The 19,485-nt window shown below is 44.6% G+C and overlaps 1 protein-coding gene across 2 annotated transcripts in view; it reads left to right on the top strand.

Annotated features, from left to right (window-relative positions):
* Positions 1–19,077, top strand: part of INPP5J (inositol polyphosphate-5-phosphatase J) — a 47,695-nt gene extending 28,618 nt beyond the window's left edge. For both annotated transcript variants that reach the window (XM_073671176.1, XM_073671175.1), the window contains exons 8-13: positions 2,274–2,383; positions 2,902–3,085; positions 17,234–17,371; positions 17,450–17,536; positions 17,645–17,749; positions 17,862–19,077. In XM_073671176.1, the coding sequence (XP_073527277.1) occupies positions 2,274–2,383; positions 2,902–3,085; positions 17,234–17,371; positions 17,450–17,536; positions 17,645–17,749; positions 17,862–18,362 (1,125 nt within the window). In that variant the 3' untranslated portion in view covers positions 18,363–19,077. The remainder of the gene's footprint in view (positions 1–2,273; positions 2,384–2,901; positions 3,086–17,233; positions 17,372–17,449; positions 17,537–17,644; positions 17,750–17,861) is intronic.
* Positions 19,078–19,485: the final 408 nt, after the last annotated feature.

Raw genomic sequence — 19,485 nt, 5'->3', positions numbered from 1 at the left:
TGGTGCTATTAGAGTCATATTTAATATTTTGTGTGACTTCCATGAGCTTGAAGGACTCCATCCATGCGGTTCAACAATGATTCATACAATTTATTAATGAAGTCATCAGGAATAGCAAAGAATGCAGTCTTACATGCCTCCCGGAGTTCATCTAGATTCTTTAGTTTTGTCTTCCAAGCTTCCTCTTTCATCCTACCCCAAACATGCTGAATGATGTTCATGTCTTGTGACTGGGCTGGCCAGTCCTTAAGCACCTTGATCTTTTTTGCCTGGAGGAACTTTGTTGTAGAAATGAATGTATGCGATGGAGCACCATCCTGCTGCAGAATTTGACCCCTTTTACGATTTGGAATGTAAGAGGTAGCTAATACTTCTTGATATTTTAGGCTATTGATATTGCCTTCCAACTTGCAAATGTTTCGTACACCCCCATACTGAATGTAACCCCAGACCATGATCTTTCCACCACCAAATTTAACTGTTTTCTGGGTGTATTTTGGATCCTTACGGGCTTCAGTAGGTCTCCTGCAGTATTTGCGGCTGCTGTAGTGTAATTCTACTGAAGATTCATTAGAGAAATCCACCTTCTGCCACTTTTCCAGCGTCCATCTGTTTAGCAGGCTGTGGGACTTTGCAAATGCCTTTTGTTTAGTGCTGGCTTCTGGGCACTGATTCGACCATGGAGGCCATTTCGAGACGGAATCCTACAAACTGTTCTAGTTGACACAGGGACTTGGGGTGACCAGGCCTGTTGGAGCTCTGCTGCAGTGGAAGAGGGGCTTGCTTTGAATTTTCTAACCAACAAACGTTCCTCCTGAGCAGTTGTCTTGTGGGATCTGCCGGACCTGGGCTTGTCAAACACATCTCCAATCTCTTCAAATCTTTTTTTAATTCTTTGTACTTGACTCTGAGACACATTAAAGATGCCAGCCACCTCTGCAGTGGATCTGGTCTTCAGCCTCTTGATAATCAAGGCTTTGGTCGCAGGGTGGATTTTTGGCATGTTGTCAGAGCTCAAGTTGCAGTTCAAGTGAAGGTCTGGGGTGCTGGGTTTCTTTTTATACGCACTCACTAATTAACCGATCATTTACTGAGCACTGGTGAGGATGTAAACTAGGATTGGGTGCATTATATGACCAGGCGACAAAGCTTTTGTCTTGCCAAAATCTGACCATTCTGTGTTCATTAAATGATCAATATTTCAGCATTGATGCCAATTTATTTTCTTAACCGAAACCAAATTTGGAGGGTTTCAGCTTTCAAAAGAGTAATTTATAAAACCAATGGATAAATTTAACGTCCGGTTATAAGCTTTTATTTACATAACATGGATAAGCGACATAACTTCTGTCAGGGAGTGTATGGAGGACTATGTGGGGCCCATTATACTGTATGGAGGATTATGTGTGGCCCATTATTCTGTATGGAGGACTATGTGGAGCTATTATTCTGTATGGGGGACTATGTGGGGCCATTATACTGTATGGAGGACTATGTGGGGTACATTATACTGTATGGAGGACTATGTGGGGCCCATTATACTGTATGGAGGACTATGTGGGGCCCATTATTCTGTATGGAGGACTGTGGGGCCCATTATTCTGTATGGAGGACTACTCTCCCTGAAAGAAGTTATGTCGCTTATCCATGTTATGTAAATAAAAGCTTATAACCTGATGTTAAATTCATCCATTGGTTTTATAAATTACTCTTTTGAAAGCTGAAACCCTCCCAAATTTGGTTTAGGTTAAGAAAATAAATTTGGCATCAATGCTGAAATATTGATCATTTAATGAACACAGAATGGTCAGATTTTGGCAAGACAAAAGTTTTGTCGCCCACAGAAAGTAATGTGATATTCAAACAAATAATTATCTTAAAATACAAATATATGTTGCATAACATTGGTGAATGAAGTTGTGGTGCTATTAGAGTCATATTTAATATTTTGTGTGACTTCCATGAGCTTGAAGGACTGCATCCATGCAGTTCAACAATGATTCATATAATTGATTAATGAAGTCATCAGGAATAGCAGAGAATGCCGTCTTACATACCTCCCAGAGTTCATATAGATTCTTTGGCTTTGTCTTCCAAGCTTCCTGTGATAAACTGCCTGTGGGTATCACCAACTAATGATAAAGCAAATCATGCTGCAAAGTCTTTTTTTTATTGCACTATTTATGTATCTACTTGAAAAGGAGACCTATAACTTATGGCAAACAGAGACGCCTGTAAAATTACCTAAATCCAGTCATAATCTCTCCTTACAGCTAAACATGGCAAAACGCTATGAACCTGTGCTGTCTGGCTTTATGGAAGGGCCCCTGACCTTCCCTCCCACATATAAGTATGATGTTGGGACCAACATCTATGACACTAGGTAAGTATGTTTGTAAAGGAGTACAATGCATTGGCAGATTTATGAAAGTTCTCACATTTTGGGGTATTTTCTGGAATTATGCACTAAAAGCGTTGACCGGTCACATAATGATAATAATAATGGCCCATCCTTGTAATAGGTCATCAGCATCGCATTAGTGGGGTCCAACACCTCATCTATCAGTTGTTATAACCTCAGGCTGCTGTCAGAAATGAGCATTAACGCCGCTGTATAGCAAACTTCTATTCAATGTGTAGCAGCTGCTGCCGGGCAGAACAGCACTGATTCTATCGATAGGTGTGCTGCAGTACTCGGCAGCAGCTGCTACACAGTGAATAAAAGTTTGCTGTAGAGCTGTGTTCAGTGTTTACTGCCGCTGGGTAAATGACAGCAGATCGGTGAGGGCGCCAGGTGTTGGACCCCCATTGATCGGATATTTATGACCTAAGACGGGACAATCCCTTTAAGCTTACCTTGTATAGTGGACTTATCTTTTTCTATATTCATGCAATATTCAGTTCTAAAAAGAGAAAACCTGCATGGACTGACCGAATTCTATGGAAAATGAAAAATACAATTTCACAGTCGGACACGAGCAGCAGTATGTCTGCAGGCCTGTCAGCAACACTGCTTAGCTATGGATCCCATATGCAATACACCGAGAGTGACCACAAACCTGTGTCTGCTATTTTCTCCGTAAAGGTAAGATTGTTATCAATATATGACAGAAATCAATCAATGTCATTGTTGACTTGTGGTGCACACCAGTTATGATTACTACAGAGATATGGTGTCTAGTGTTGAGCCACCCCCGTAGTGTTCGGGTTCGGTTCGTCGAACACCCGTGTGTTCGCCGAACTGTTCGTCGAACTGTTCGTCGAACACCTTCGAACACTGTTAAAACCAATGGCAGGCAAACAAAAACACATAGAAACACATAGAAAACACCTTCAAAGGTGTCCAAAAGCTGACAAACTGCTCAGAAGACATAACTAACACATGGAAAAGTGACAAGTACATATAGTCATGCGAAAAGAAAAGAGGTGGAGGAGTAAAAGGAGGGGGAGACACAGATATAGGCATGTCATGCCCTTCTAAAATCCAAAAAGTGAGAAGCCGACACGGCCAGTCCGCTCCTGCCCGTGCCACCTCCGTGTCGCCGGGTTTGTGCCAGAGCCGCGGTGAACCCTGATGGCCAGCCCCCCTCTCCCAATACTGGTGCCTGTCCGCTGGTGGGTCGAGCGAGCCCCCCTGTGGTGGAGGCAGCTCTAAGCTTTTTAATTTAAATTGTCTCTCTAATTTGAATGAATACACTTTAAATCCATTTACAAGGATCTATTGGAGGGCAAGTCTCATGCCAGCAGCCGCGTAATTCCAGCTCCAGTAGCGTCCACTAAAGCTGCTGCAGTTAAAAAGCTTTTATAAGGATCGAGCTCGGCTGTCCACCGCAAGGCATCCTACTGCCAGTCCCAGCCCCTATGCCTTGGGGTGCCTTCTGATGCTCTTCACTAAGTATCCCATGGTCCCGAAGCATTTCCTTTGAAAAAATTAAGTGTCCAAACTACAGGTGGTGTAGCTTGCTTAACAGCCGGGATAATCTGCTGACTAGCAGACACTGCTACTAGGCACAAAGTATTTCCTGGGCTAGATGCAGTTAAAAATTTGTAATTAGATACTCTCGTTGGATGCTGAGAAAGCATTCCATAGAGTCTCCTGGCACGCCATATATGATTCTCTTAAAAAGCTTGGGGTAGGGGTCTAGGGGACCCTTTTATAGCCAAAATCACGGCCCTGTATCACAATACGTCACCTAGGCTGAAGATAAATGGAACTGTAGCACCCTGAGGGCTCGGTTGCTACAGACGTATTGCACCTCACCCAGAGGTGTGATATCTCACTCTCAGGTAAGGATGGAGTGTGGATCAGGACCCGACACCTGCATGCATTACACCACATTGCCGTGGGGCAGGGCGACCAATATGCCCCTGAGATGGGCACGACAGTCCCTGTCCCTGGCTGGAGTGGGGGGAGGGAACACTGAGGAAGGGGAACCCTGTAGTGCAGGAGCAGGGAGGAAGCAGTTCCTGGGTGCATTGAGAAGGGAGTATAAAAGGTGGGCACCATCTTAGTTCAGTGCAGAGAAGTCTGAGCAGAAGTGGCAGGGAGCAGGGGCTCTGCATGAGCTCTGCTCCGGAAGCGGGCCTAGTAACAGAGGCCCAGGCCTGGAAGAGGGAGAAGGAAGGAAGAGGAGCGGAGAAGGCTCCAGGAACGAGGAATGAAGGGATCCCAGGGGTGCGGACGGGCGAGTCGCCACCGCACGCCCGAATCCACCTGCGTGGAGGGGTCAGGCCAAAGGGGGAGACCGGTCCCCGAACTAGTGGAGGCAGGAAACGACCCTCAGCTAGAAACCGGAGGCTCTGACATTTTATGTGGCGCAGCCCCTCGCTACACCCGCTAGGAAGGCACCACATAGGGTCAGGGAAACTGGCGCCAAGTTTACCAAGAGGAGGCCCGAGGCAGCCGGACAGAAGTGTTGGTAAGAAAGGCCAGACAAAGGACACACAAAGGGGGTCCTGTGAAGTGCTCCAAAGTTATCTGGGAGTTGTCTGAGCCCCTCACCTGGTGAGCACAGTACGACATGGGCAGCCGTTACCTGCAGACGTGGTCTGGATAATAAGAACTGTGAGTAAAGGCCCTGAACTGCATCACTGACTCCGTGTCGTTACTGCTGCTGCCCTGCACCATCACCCCCATCCTCCGCATACACTGCCCTGAGGCTATACTCCTCCCGTGGGGAGTTATGCTACGCTCTGCTGCACCCACAACACCAGCCTCAGCGGTCTGCCCTGTAGCGGCGGTTCACTCTGACCGCAATCCACGGGTGGCGTAGTCGTACATTTAAACATCAAAACCACATAAATAGTTCCGCCACTGGTTTGACCGCCCTGAGCCACGGAACCGGGTCGCCGCCACGAAGACTACAACCACCAGCATCCACCAAAAAGGGTCCGGCTCCGGGTGTCCCAAGGCCCAGGGGGTGCGTCAGAACATTTTCATCACCTTTCACAATCACCAATGGGACAATGCAGGGATGTCCTCTGTCCCCTCTCTTATACATCCTAGTGACGGAGCACCTGCTCTCATCAATTCGCCATAACCCCAATATTAGGTGGATTGAAGTGGGAGGCACCGAGTACAAGTGCTCTCTATTTGCTGATGATGTCCTAGTATATATCACTCAATCACATATATCCATCCATGCTGTTATGGCTGAAATAGATCACTTTGTTACATGGTCAAATTTTAAAATCAATGCAGCGAAGTCTGAGGCCCTCGATGTCTCCCTCCCCAAATCCATATAGGATTCCATCCAGTCCAACTTTCCCTTTGCCTGGCCCTCACAGGGTATCAAATACTTAGGAATTCCTATTCATAGAGACCTCTCCCATCTATGTTATCTTAATTTTGGGCCCTTTATTGAACAACTCCATACAGACCACGGTTGGCAAGTTAGAACTGTAAGATTCACTACGTGAACCGCTGGTGTTTTGTGGAAAAGCACATGTACACTGCGTTCCAAATTATTATGCAAAAAGTGTTTAGGAGTGATAAGGGAAGAATTTGTTTGTTTGTCAGTTAAACTCATTGATGGTGATGTGTGTCAGGGCTCTTTATATCACTGTAAGCAATTGCAGACACCTGTGCTAATTAGTTTGGCAGGTGTGTCCAATGAAAGGCAAGACTACTTAAGAAGGCTCTCTCACATTATTAAGCAGCCTACATTTTCTGCCAAAATGGGAAAGAAAAAGGATGTGTCGGCTGCTGAGAAGCAACAAATTGTGGAGTGTTTAGGTCAAGGCATGACTACAATCAACATTGTGCGATGATCAAGATGAAGTGTCTTGGCAATCAAGAAGTATGTAGCTGATTCACCGTACACACGTGTGCGTGCTGATAAGGGCAAATTGAGGACTCTTTCCTACAGGCAATTACGTCAGGTTGAAAGAGCAGCGGCCAAAAAGCCTGGTCATAGCAGCAGACAAGTTTTTGAAGCTGCTTGTGCCTCCAACGTCCCCCGAACAACAAGATGCAGGGTCCTTCAGAGGTTTGCAGCTGTGCATACGCCATCCTGTCGACCTCCTCTATCCACTTCACACAAGCAGAAACGGCTCCAGTGGGCCAAACATTACATGAAGACTGATTTCAAAACAGTTTTGTTCACGGATGAGTGCCGTGCAGCGCTCGATGGTCCAGATGGATGGAGTGGAGGATGGCTGGTTGATGGACACCCCACGCAAACACGGCTACAGCGCCAACAAGGAGGAGGTGGAGTAATGTTTTGGGCTGGAATCATGGGGAGAGAGATTGTCGGCCCCTTTAGGATCCCTGAAGGCGCTAAAGATGAACTCCATAATGTATGTGGATTTTCTCAAACAGCACTTCCTGCCATGGTTCAAGAAGAAGAACCGTGTATTTCACAGCAAGATCATTTTTCTGCATGATAATGCACCATCTCATGCTGCACATAAAACATCTGCATCTCTGGCTGATATGGGCATAAAAGGGGACAAACTTATGGTGTGACCCCCATGCTCCCCTGACCTCTACCCCATTCAGAACCTTTGGAGCATTATTAAAAGGAGTGTCTATGATGGCGGGAGGCAGTTCACATCTAAGCAACAGCTCTGGGAGGGTATTCTGTCCTCATGCAAAACAATTGAAGCAGAAACCATCCAAAACCTGACAAATTCAATGGACGAGAGAGTTCAGAAGCTTCTTTCGAACAAGGGGTCCTATGTGAAAATGTAACATCACCTAGAATAAAGTTTTGAGTTGAAAACTGTTTGATTTCAGTTTCTAACAACCTGCTAATGCTTATAATTTCAAAAATGACCATTTTTTTGGTCTTTATTAAAATGAAAAGGTTGATCGAAAAGTTTGGGGGATCTAAGAGTGTGGCAACCCAGTAGTCATGATTACTTTGAATTCTGACAATATGAGGGTCATGCTGCAGGTAGTGCAGCAAGAAGGCACTTATGTGTCTTGCGCATCTCGGAGCCCCAAAATTATTTTCCGGGCTAGATGCAGCTAAAAATTATTTTTAATTTTAAATCTGGTGAAGCTTTAGTATAGATGGCCTAATAGGATCAGTGCTGCACACTGCTACAAAGCCCAAATTATTTTCCAGTCAAGATACAGATAAACATGATTAGTAATTTGAAAGCTTAAAACGGTTGGTAGGGTGATTTTAACCAATCATCAAGCTTTTACTCTCCCCAGGATGACACAGGGGTAGAAAAGTCGTTTCGGATCCATGATTTGTTCATCTTTATGAACGTGAGTCTGTCTACATTATCAGTGGAGAGCCGCGTGCGCTTATCTGTCAGCACACCACCAGCAGCGCTGAACACACGTTCAGACAGAACGCTGGCTGCGGGGCATGACAAGATCTCCAAGGCGTAAGTGGCTAGCTCCGGCCATTTATCCAGATTGGAAGCCCAAAAAGAGCAAGGGTCCAGTGACACAGTCGTGGCTTCAATGTTTACTTGGAGATACTCCTGTACCATCGTCTCTAGGCGTTGACTATGTGTCAGACTTCTTGTCTCCTGTGGCCTTGCAAAGGATGGGCTAAAAAAGTGGTGAAATGATTCCGCAAAATTGATGTTACCAGCAGATACTGTGGTTCTGTTACGGTTTGAGTGCTGAACACTTGACGGTCCCACGGTTGGCAAGTTGGAACTGTGAGATTCACTACGTGCACCACTGGTATTTTGTGGAAAAGCACATGTAAGATTCTGCAACAGTCTCTGCTGATACTCCTGCATGCGTGCATCCCTTTCTATGGCAGGAATAATTTCTGCAAATTTACTTTTGTACCGGGGATCTAACAGTGTGGCAACCCAGTAGTCAGGATTATTTCTAATTCTCACAATTCGAGGGTCATGTTGCAGGTAGTGCAGCAAGAAGGCACTCATGTGTGTTGCGCATCCAGGAGCACCAAGTCCCTGTTGTGTTGGTGGCGAGGTAACAATCATGCTTCCTTCCTCTGTCCTCTCCCCCCAACCTCGCACAACAGAAATGTGATCAAGGTCTCCCTCATCTGATGAGTCTTCAATCAGTTCGTCCTCCACTTCTTCCTGGGCTCCTGCATCTTCCTCACTAGTTTGGCTGCTACCATGCGCCCTGGTAAAACCATCTCCCCCACCCTCACATGCCTGCCGCCTTGGTGCTGCCGACCGTCTGGACCTTGCAGATGTTAGCCCTTCCGCATACAACTCCTCCTCCTCTACTTCCTCCACCTCCTCTTGTGCCACCACCTGACTCCGAATTCTGTTTAACATGTGCTCCAGCATGTAAATCACCGGAATAGTCATGCTGATAATGGCATCGTCAGCACTAAACATCTTCGTCGCCATTTCAAAACTGTGCAGAAGGGTGCATAGGTCCCTGATCTGAGACCACTCCTCCAGCGTGATTTGCCCCACCTCTGAATCTCGTTGGCCCAGGCTATACGTCAGAACGTATTGCACCAGGGCTTGTCGGTGCTGCCACAGTCGCTGCAACATGTGCAGAGTTGAATTCCACCGGGTAGGCACATCGCATTTTAGCCGGTGAAGTGGCAGGCCCAACGACTTCTGTAGAGATGTAAGTCGCTGAGCTGCGGGATGCGAACGGCGGAAGTGAGCACACAGCGACCGTGCCCTCTGCAGAAGGCCATCTAGTCTGGGATAGTGGGCTAAAAATTGCTGGACAACCAGGTTCAACACGTGAGCCATACAAGTCACGTGTGTGACATTGCCCCGGCGAAGGGCCGCACCCAGGTTTGCAGCATTGTCGCACACGGCCTTCCCTGGTTTCAGGTCCAGTGGAGACAACCATTCATGAAATTGGTTCTCCAGAGCTGACCACAACTCCTCAGCTGTGTGACTCACATTTCCCAGACATTTCAATGTAAAAACCGCCTGATGACGTTGAGCCCTACTGCCAGCATAGTAAGGAGGTGTGCAGGATCCCTTCTGCGCAGTTAGAAAGCTTGTGGCATGACCAGACAGGCTTTGGGTGCAGGTGGAAGACCGAGAGGAGGTTGAGGAGGCAGAAGCAGTGGAGGAACTTTGACATAAAGAGGATTGACGCACAACTCGTGGGGACGGCAAGACTTGGACAGCAGCCCCTTGTCCTGCTGTCACCATAGTTACCCAGTGCCCAGTCAGCGACATGTAACGCCCCTGTCCATGCCTACTCGTCCAAGTGTCTGTGGTGAAATGCACCCTGTCACACACAGAGTTTCTCAAAGAAGCGGTGATGTTGTGTGCGACATGCTGGTGGAGCGCAGGCACACCTTTCTTTGAGAAGTAGTGCCGACTGGGCATCTGGTACTGGGGCACTGCGACGGACATAAGGTCTCGAAAATCCTCTGTGTCCACCAGGCGGAAAGGCAGCATTTCTGTAGCCAAGAGCTTGCAGATGGTGAAATTCAACCTCTTAGCTTTCTCATGGCTAGGAGGAAATGGTCTTTTACTTGTCCACATCTGAGGGACCGAGGGCTGGCTATTGTGCTTAGACGGGGTTGATAAGGGTGTCCCCGGCAAACTGCCTGTCTGTGAGGAAGATGCAGGCGGACATGTTAGGTTGCCTTGATCCAAAGGTGGTGCTATCGATGTCGGACAGCGCTCAACACCAGCAGGTGTTACCACCTCCAAAGAAAATGATGACCTGCCAATCACGCTGGCTGTTGCGGGTAAAGAGGTGGCAGGTCTGCGCCCCAAAACAGGTGTGACTGCTGTCCCCCCAGTCACAGAGGATGAAGAGGCCGCGGATGCACAAGATATGGCAGACGGTGGTTGGCCCGGCCGGCTAGGCCGCATTGTAGCACACTGAGCTTCCCACTGCAACTTATGCTTCATGTCCATGTGCCGGTTCATGCATGAAGTACTCAAACTATGTATTTTTTGGCCTCTACTTAGCTTTTGCTGACAAATGTTACAGATAACACGAGTTGGGTCATCTTTATCGATCTGAAAAAATGCCCAGGCTATGCAAGGCTTAGCACCCATGCGACCTGAAGAGCCACCACGACTTGTGGTGAGAGGCAGAGTTGTGTTTGAGGATGCAGTTGTTGACGTGCTTCCAGTACTACGTCTCTGTCCAGGAAGGCGCAACCTGACCTCGTCGTCACTAGCATCTTCCTCCACCTCCTCTGCTGACCTCATCTCTTGGCTGACTGTGGGTTGACAGTAAGTGGGATCTCCAACCTCATCATCATCACCCTGTGCGTTATCACACCCGTCGTCCTCAGAGCCAACCTGTTCCTGCCCTGACAAAAAACTAAAGTTGTCGCTCCAATCAGGTATTTGAGTCTTATCATCGTCTTCCTCATTGTCTCCACCAACAGGAGTTACAGTTTGGGAATGAGGGTCTACATTATGGTCAGAACCTTCTGCGTCTGGTCCTGGATCCGACTCATAAAGATTCTGGGCATCAGTGCAGATCATTTCCTCGTCTGGATTCACAGAAGCGCTGGAGTCGACCTCTGATTCCCAGGCTATAGTATGAGTAAACAGCTCTGCAGACTCAACCATCTGTTCTACCTCATACTCAGACGGGCAGCTGGAGATTTGGGAGCTGTGAGGAAGCAAGTGCGATTGGGGTGACACCTTTGAGGACTGGAGTATTTGTGATGTTGAAGTTGATGTGGAGGAGAGCCCACTTAAAGGAGCACTTGATATCCGTTGAAGCACCTGCTGTTTTTGTGCCTCATCTGGAATTTGTAGCGATTGGCGTGGCCGTAAGAAAGGGATCTTATCACATTGTCCGCTAAAAGAAGTAGACATTTTAGTTTGGCTGGAAGATGGTCTTTCTTCTGCAGATGTTACTGTTGCTTTAACACCTACCCCACGGACACAACCTTTTTTCCCCTTCCCAACACGCCTATTCCCCTTTCCACCAGCAGCAGGCCTTTTTCCACTCATTTTGGTGGTTAACTAATTCACAACTCTGGAGTTGTTTGCACAAAAAAACAATGGATGGTAACCGAGAAGAGCGGAGTGGCCAAACTGTGGTATTAGGCTAAAACTATTGGCTGGGATAGATGCAGAAAAAAATTATATTCAATTTGCAACCTGATGGAGGTCAGTATAGATGGACTAATACAACAAGTCCCACACACAGCTAGAAGCCCAATATTTTTTCAGAGGTAGATGCAGAAAAAAATATATTCAGTTTGCAACCTGATGGAGGTCAGTATAGATGGACTAATACAACAAGTCCCACACACAGCTAGAAGCCCAATATTTTTTCAGAGGTAGATGCAGAAAAAAATATATTCAGTTTGCAACCTGATGGAGGTCAGTATAGATGGACTAATACAACAAGTCCCACACACAGCTAGAAGCCCAATATTTTTTCAGAGGTAGATGCAGAAAAAAATATATTCAGTTTGCAACCTGATGGAGTTCAGTATAGATGGACTAATACAACAAGTCCCACACACAGCTAGAAGCCCAATATTTTTTCAGAGGTAGATGCAGAAAAAAATATATTCAGTTTGCAACCTGATGGAGGTCAGTATAGATGGACTAATACAACAAGTCCCACACACAGCTAGAAGCCCAAATATTTTTTCAGAGGTACTGTAGATGCAGATAAAAATTATTTTTAATTTGCAACCTGATGGAGGTCAGTATAGATGGACTAATAGAGAAAGTCCGACACACTGCTAGAAGGCCAAATATTTTTTCAGAGCTAGATGCAGAAAAAAATTATATTCAGTTTGCAACCTGATGGAGGTCAGTATAGATGGACTAACAGAGAAAGTCCCACACACTGCTAGAAGGGCAAATATTTTTTCAGAGCTAGATGCAGAAAAAAATTATATTCAGTTTGCAACCTGATGGAGGTCTGTATAGATGGATTAATAGAACAAGACCCACACACAGCTAGAAGCCCAATATTTTTTCAGAGGTAGATGCAGAAAAAAATATATTCAGTTTGCAACCTGATGGAGGTCAGTATAGATGGACTAATACAACAAGTCCCACACACAGCTAGAAGCCCAATATTTTTTCAGAGGTAGATGCAGAAAAAAATATATTCAGTTTGCAACCTGATGGAGGTCAGTATAGAATGGACTAATACAACAAGTCCCACACACAGCTAGAAGCCCAAATATTTTTTCAGAGGTACTGTAGATGCAGATAAAAATTATTTTTAATTTGCAACCTGATGGAGGTCAGTATAGATGGACTAATAGAGAAAGTCCGACACACTGCTAGAAGGCCAAATATTTTTTCAGAGCTAGATGCAGAAAAAAATTATATTCAGTTTGCAACCTGATGGAGGTCAGTATAGATGGACTAATAGAATGATGCTATGCCCAAAAGATTTTACTTCACTAGGTGCAGTAAAAAAATTGGTATTCTATACACAGGTGGTATATCTTGCAACACAGATAGGCTACTCCACTGACTAACACACTCTGCAATAGGCCAAAAAGGATTAGCTTTGCTAGATTCAGCCAAATGCTGTGAAAAACACTTGCACAGCACTGGCACAGACCTGCCTGGCAAAAACTGATAGGAACTGATGTAACCTAGTCCTGAAAAGGACTCCAATTACAATTAGTCTTTACTTCCACAATCTATCTATTTAAGAGCACAGACCTCCCTGATAAAAGTCGTAGGAAATGCTGTAACCTAGTCCTTAAAAGGACTGCAATCACAACTATTCCCTACTCCCAAGCTATCTGTAGATTTGTGCGAAAATTGGCTTGAAATTAACAATGTATAGCGCACACAGCAACAGCGGTGCCGTCTAACACGCAGCTGCAGCAGTGAGAAAATGGTGGCGACGGGGAAAATGGCTTGGTCTTATAGGGCAAGGACATGTGACATACACTGCCAATGACACATGCCCTTGCTTGTGTGAAAATAAGCACTTCGCTCCGTGTGCGCTGCTGATAGGCTGACAGATTGCACCTCCCCACTGCAAATGCGGGAAAGAGAAAAAAAATGGAGATCTTCATTGTTCCTGCAGAGATCCATCCCCTGCCCCTCCCCCCACCCCGCTGTACACTCAAACTGCGTATTAACATTAATTTTCATCATTACTGAGAAAAAATCCAGTTATGATTTTGGTGCACGAACAGTTATCGAACATAACCTCGAACAGCCGAATTTTTCTCAAATTGTTCGTGTTCGCCGAACGGCTCGAACACCGCCCAAAACAGCTCGAATTTGAGATTGGCGAACAGTTCGAGTAGAACAACGCTCATCTCTAATGGTGTCATCTCCACTAGTATGAGGAATGCTTGTAGGGCCTAGAGTAGAGGATATTATTTTATACCATTTTGGGATACCTTTGCATAAGGTTGTATGGGCATAATGATATTGTGGGTATGACAAAAAGAAAGGTTAGACAGTCCTCAGTCAGACTGATGTATTCTAACCTTGTGTTACTGTCCTTATTCTGGATGTAACACCTGGACCCTGCGGTTCTACTTACAGCACCATAGATCCGTATAGTGCTGAACTGTCTGTGAGGAGAGAGAAAAGGCGGACTGTCCCGGGATTTACACTACACATTATCCTAAGATAGGTACAATATGTCTATCCAAATCAGGTGTTAGGGGGAGAAATACCAGATATAATAGGTACAATATACAGACAAAACAATTCGGGAACTTGCATATCACATTCATCAGTTCTCATTGAACCATGGTCGTTATTATGGATTTTGACTCTCCTTTGCTGCTGTAAGAACCCCGGAGAAGTTTTTATTAAGAAGTTGTCCACATTTCCACTCAAACAGAAACAATTTAGTGACGACGAGCATTATAGCGACCATCCAGTTGTATCACTGTCCAGGAAATGTCTACAGCTGAATAGTTGTACTCGGTCCTTATATTTCATTACTTTACTAAATCTTAGTAGCAGCAAAGAGCTTCTATCCCAATAAGGCCTCATTCAGACATCTGTTTGGAGATGTCTGAATCATGTATCAAGCTTGCCAATACAAGTCTGTGGGTCCATGAAAAACCTCGGCAGCACACTGATAACATCCGAGTTGCATCCTTGTGCTGTCCGTTTTTCACTGACTGATAGAAGAAATTTGAGAAATCTTTTTGCATATGCGAAAACCTGATAAAACACAGATGGTGAAAACTGACCAAACACTGAAATCAGTGTTTTTTTCATATCCAAAAAAATTGCCCTGACATGTGAGGCGTTACTGTGGGAATCATTGTGACAGATTTTGCTATATTATTATTATTAATTATTATAGCTCCATTTATTCCATGGCGCTTTACATGTGAAAGGGGTATACTTAGCAAAAACAATTACAATAATCTTGAACAATACAAGTCAGCGATTGGTACAGGAGGCGCGAGGACCCTGCCCGCGAGGGATCACAGTCTGTAAGGGATGGGTGACGATGCAGTAGGTGAGGGTGGGGCTGGATGTGGAGCGGTATGGTGGAGCGAGGGTTACTGCAGGTTGTAGGATTGTTGGAAGAGGTAGGTCTTCAGGATCCTTTTGAAGGTTTCCACAGTAGGCGAGAGTCTGATATGTTGGGATGGAGAGTTTCAGAGTAGGGGGGATGCACGAGAGAAATCTTGTATGTGATTGTGGGAAGAGGAGATAAGAGGGGAGTAGAGAAGGAGATCTTATGAGGATTGGAGGTTGCAGTAGGTATGTACCAGGAGACTAGGTCACAGATGTATGGAGGAGACAGGTTGTGAATGGCTTTGTATGCTATGGTTACGGTCTTGAACTGTAGTCTCTGGGTAATGGGGGGCCAGTGAAGGGATTGACAGAGGGGAGAGGCCGGGGAATAGCGGGAGGACAGGTGGATTAGTCAGGCAGCAGAGTTTAAGATAGATTGGAGGGGCGCGAGAGTGTTAGAAGGGAGGCCACAAAGCAAGAGGTTGCAGTAGTTGAGGCGGGAGATGATGAGGGTGTGCACTAGTGTTTTTGCAGATTCGAGGTTGAGGAATCTACGGATATGGGAGATATTTTTGAGTTGGAGTCGGCAGGAAGTGGAAAGGGCTTGGATATGTGGCTTGAAGGAGAGATCAGAGTTCAGGGTTACCCCGAGGCAGCGAGCTTTCGGGACTGGGGAGAGTGAACATCCATTGACTATTATGGATAGGTCTCATATGGGGGGGGGGTTGAGTGAGATGGTGGAAAGATGATGAATTCAGTTTTATCCATGTTAAGTTTTAGAAATCTAGCAGAGAAGAATGATGAAATAGCGGACAGACATTGTGGGATTCTGGTTAGGAAGGAGGTGATATCAGGTCCAGAGAGGTAGATCTGTGTGTCATCAGCATAGAGGTGAAACTGAAAGCCGTGAGACTCTATGAGCTGTCCCAGGCCGGAGGTGTAGATGGAGAAGAGCAGTGGTCCAATACTGAACCTTGGGGGACACCGACACATAAGGGACGAGATGATGAGGTGGTGTGTGAGGGGGGGCACTGAATGTCCAGTCTGTTATGTATGATGAGAATTGCTGGCTATGATTATATCTGCTGGCTATGAGTATATCTGCTATCTATGGCTTACCACGCTTATGACAAGGAAATAATCTGATAGTAAATGCCTACTCTCACAATGCACTTTGTATTAAGATGTTATGGTCTGTTTACACGGACTGACCGGTAGCACAATATGACCGCCAATCTGTAAACCTTTAACGATCGGTGGCCATTTAAATATATGTTTACACAAGCAGACCAAAGTAAATGATGTGCGCTGAGTGATCTGTAATAGATGGCTCGGTATGCATAGGCTGCCATTGTTCTCGGCAGTGTGAGTCCTGTTTACACAAGGCGATGCACCACTGAGAACGATGTTCTTTTGCGCTGCCAAAAGATCATTTCACCCAACAAACAGACGTTTTGCTCATTCATTGGGTGATCGGCCGCCTGTTTACACAGCAAGATAATCATGACACAAGCACTTATAAGAACACTCATTTATGATTATCTTCCAGTGTAAATGCAGCTTTACTGAGGTTTGCTAGAGGCTAATGAAAAGTCTCCCACTTTTTTTCCCATCATCCTCTTAATGACATTCTACCCACTAATATTCTTTTAGAAAAGGAAGACATTAAAAATATCAGAAAGACTGAACAATTTATGTAAGGTTTTTGGATATCCAAAATGAACTCTTCTCTAATGAGTCTTCAGCCCTTCCTTAGGCATATTTTCTTTGTGGGAGCAGAGTGACAACGAAATTGGCTTCCATAAAAGACTATACAGCGGTTACCACTCTGATTTCCAGACCCGTGATTCTGCCTGCCTTATGCGGTGACACCTTCCCTGTCACTTATATCTCTGACTACCTAGCAGATTTGCTGTACTAGTTTATTGGTTGTCACCCAGCTACTTATTAACAGGATTGTTTTTATATTTGTGAGATTTCCATTAAATTCAGTATCGCAATTTTGTTGCCAAAATCTCAGCAACAAACCTATCCATATGAATGGGGTCTGTGGAAGTAATAATAGTAATAATCTTTTTATTTATATAGCCCCTACATATTCCGCAGCACTTTACAATTCAGACAATAAATAAGTCAATGAATATGCTTCTGAAATAACCCTCAGGTTATGTTCACACTTGAGGTTTTTTTGCTGAATTTTCAGAGTAGAAACTTTACAACCCTCCAATAGTCATAATAGGCAATTCATCAATTTTTTTTCGCTAGATTTTTGGCGAAAAAAGCTTTGAGAAGTCACATTTTTTTGCACAACTGCTGAATTCCCCCCAAAGTTTATGGAAATTTTCTGCTCCCAAAACTCAGCAAATATAACTGTGTGAACACACCTTTACAATTGTTTGTTTTGTTTCAGTTTTCCACCTGTCTTGTTGCCCCACTTGTATACATTTGGGTACGTGATGAGTGGATACTGCCTTCAGATGCCCGCGTCACCTACCTGTGGTCTCCCATTTACATGAAGAGTTCTTGGGACTGGATTGGACTTTATAAGGTGAGGATAATTAAATAGGTTTAGTAGTTTATCTTGTAAATTACAGTGGTTTTACATGTTGTCCTGCTTTATTTTCAGGTGGGGTTTCGACATCATAAAGATTACGTGTCTTATGTGTGGGTGAAAACTGAGGATGATGCAGATGGAGGAAGATACCAGCACCAGGTTGTTAGCTCACAGCTTTACACACAGTAGTGCAGTGCAGCAAAAATAATGGGATCATACAATATTATCTGTCATGGTTGCCTTGAAATCAATATGTTCCTATCACAGGTAATGTTCAGTGAAGAATCACTTCCCAAAGGCACTGGTGAATATCTTCTTGGCTACTACAGTAACAACATGAACACCCTAATTGGGGTTACAGAACCCTTTCAGGTGAGTGAAGTCCCAGTTCCCACTTACATTCATTTATTCTTGTTATGTAAGAAACTGTCAACATGTTCTTTTCTTTATCTGTATTTCGTTGTACCTTTCCTCTTTGCCCCAGATCTCTCTGCCAGGTTCGGAACCGGGCTCAACTTCTGACAGCTCAGACTCCAGTTCAGAGGATGATAACAGCACTCAAGTCCTCCTCCGGCCCAAATCCCGATCCCGCAGTCCCAGCCCAGGAAATGCTCGTTCCCCACGAAGCAGAAGTCCAGCACTTGCACGATTGCATGACCTTATTCTTCCCAGTTCCTCTCGGCAGAAGAGTCGAAGCCCTTCTCCATGTGGGGCTAAAAGCCCCAGACAAGAGAGGCCTCAAAGGCCACGATCTAGAGATACTACTCGTGAACACAAAGGTAAAAAAGTCCACAGATCTCAGGTCTCCCAATCCATTGCTGTACCATCTGTGAGACCAGCTGCTGTGGGCCAAGGTTTTAGCCCAAAAGGAATAACCCTTGTCTCACCTAATTTATCCGGTAGAGACACCAGCCTGACAGTCCCTGCTCCGGCACAAAATACAGACTCCCAAAATCAAATTCAGAGTTTAGAGAAAGTGAATTAGAGATGTTGTGTTATCCTGTCAACTAGGCTGAACATTTATCTGCTCATTAGGTAGTAAATCAGAGGTATTTTATGACCCATTACAACTTGTAGGTTGTGACTATGATGTATGTTCAAATTTGAAATAGTGTTCAGTGCAGTTCTCAAAGATAACCACTGTGTGTCACTGCAGGCACATTACAATCAGTCAGGTGTATGGAAAACTTAGTAATATTATATACAGCTGTCAATATATGAATAGAAAATGACTGACTAGTTTGACATATTGGCTGACTTACTTACAGGTCCATATGGAACAAAACGACAAATCTGATAAAAATGAGACCAAATTCTTACTTTTCAATGAAAAAAGATAATGTTTGAAAGAGTTTAGCTGTGATTGTACAGAGAAAGAACCATTGTATAAATGGATGTACAAATCTATCAGATGACTTCATACAAATGTTCTATGAGGTGTAAACGCAGAAATGAAAATAACATGTATACAATTTATATATTATATATTTTATCTTCAGTCTCTATTATGAGACTTGCCATCTCCGTTTGAGTGGGACCCCAAATTGTTATTACTCCTTTGCACCTTCACAGTGTGACCAGATGTGCCATACCCACTCAGCTGCCCTTTTCTTGCACTGTTGTATTATTCTAAGAAGTTCTACAAGTGTCTTGGTGTTTCATTATTGAAGGGAGTGTGTTGATAAAGAACGTGTGTGTATGTGTATGTATATATATATATATATATATATATATATATATATATATACATACAGTACAGACCAAAAGTTTGGACACACCTTCTCATTTAAAGCTTTTTCTGTATTTTCATGACTATGAAAGTTGTACATTCACACTGAAGGCATCAAAACTATGAATTAACACATGTGGAATTAAATACTTAACAAAAAAGTGTGACACAACTGAAAATATGTCTTCTATTCTAGGTTCTTCAAAGTAGCCACCTTTTGCTTTGATGACTGCTTTGCACACTCTTGGCATTCTCTTGATGAGCTTCAAGAGGTAGTCACCGGAAATGATTTTCAGTTCACAGGTGTGCCCTGTCAAGTTTATTAAGTGGGATTTCTTGCCTTATAAATGGGGTTGGGACCATCAGTTGTGTTGTGAAG

The sequence above is a fragment of the Phyllobates terribilis genome, unplaced genomic scaffold (assembly GCF_046119375.1).
Source record: "Phyllobates terribilis strain yellow unplaced genomic scaffold, ASM4611937v1 Scaffold_1__5_contigs__length_1240528914, whole genome shotgun sequence".
NCBI lineage: Eukaryota > Metazoa > Chordata > Amphibia > Anura > Dendrobatidae > Phyllobates > Phyllobates terribilis.
This window is presented reverse-complemented; position numbering and strand designations above follow the sequence as displayed.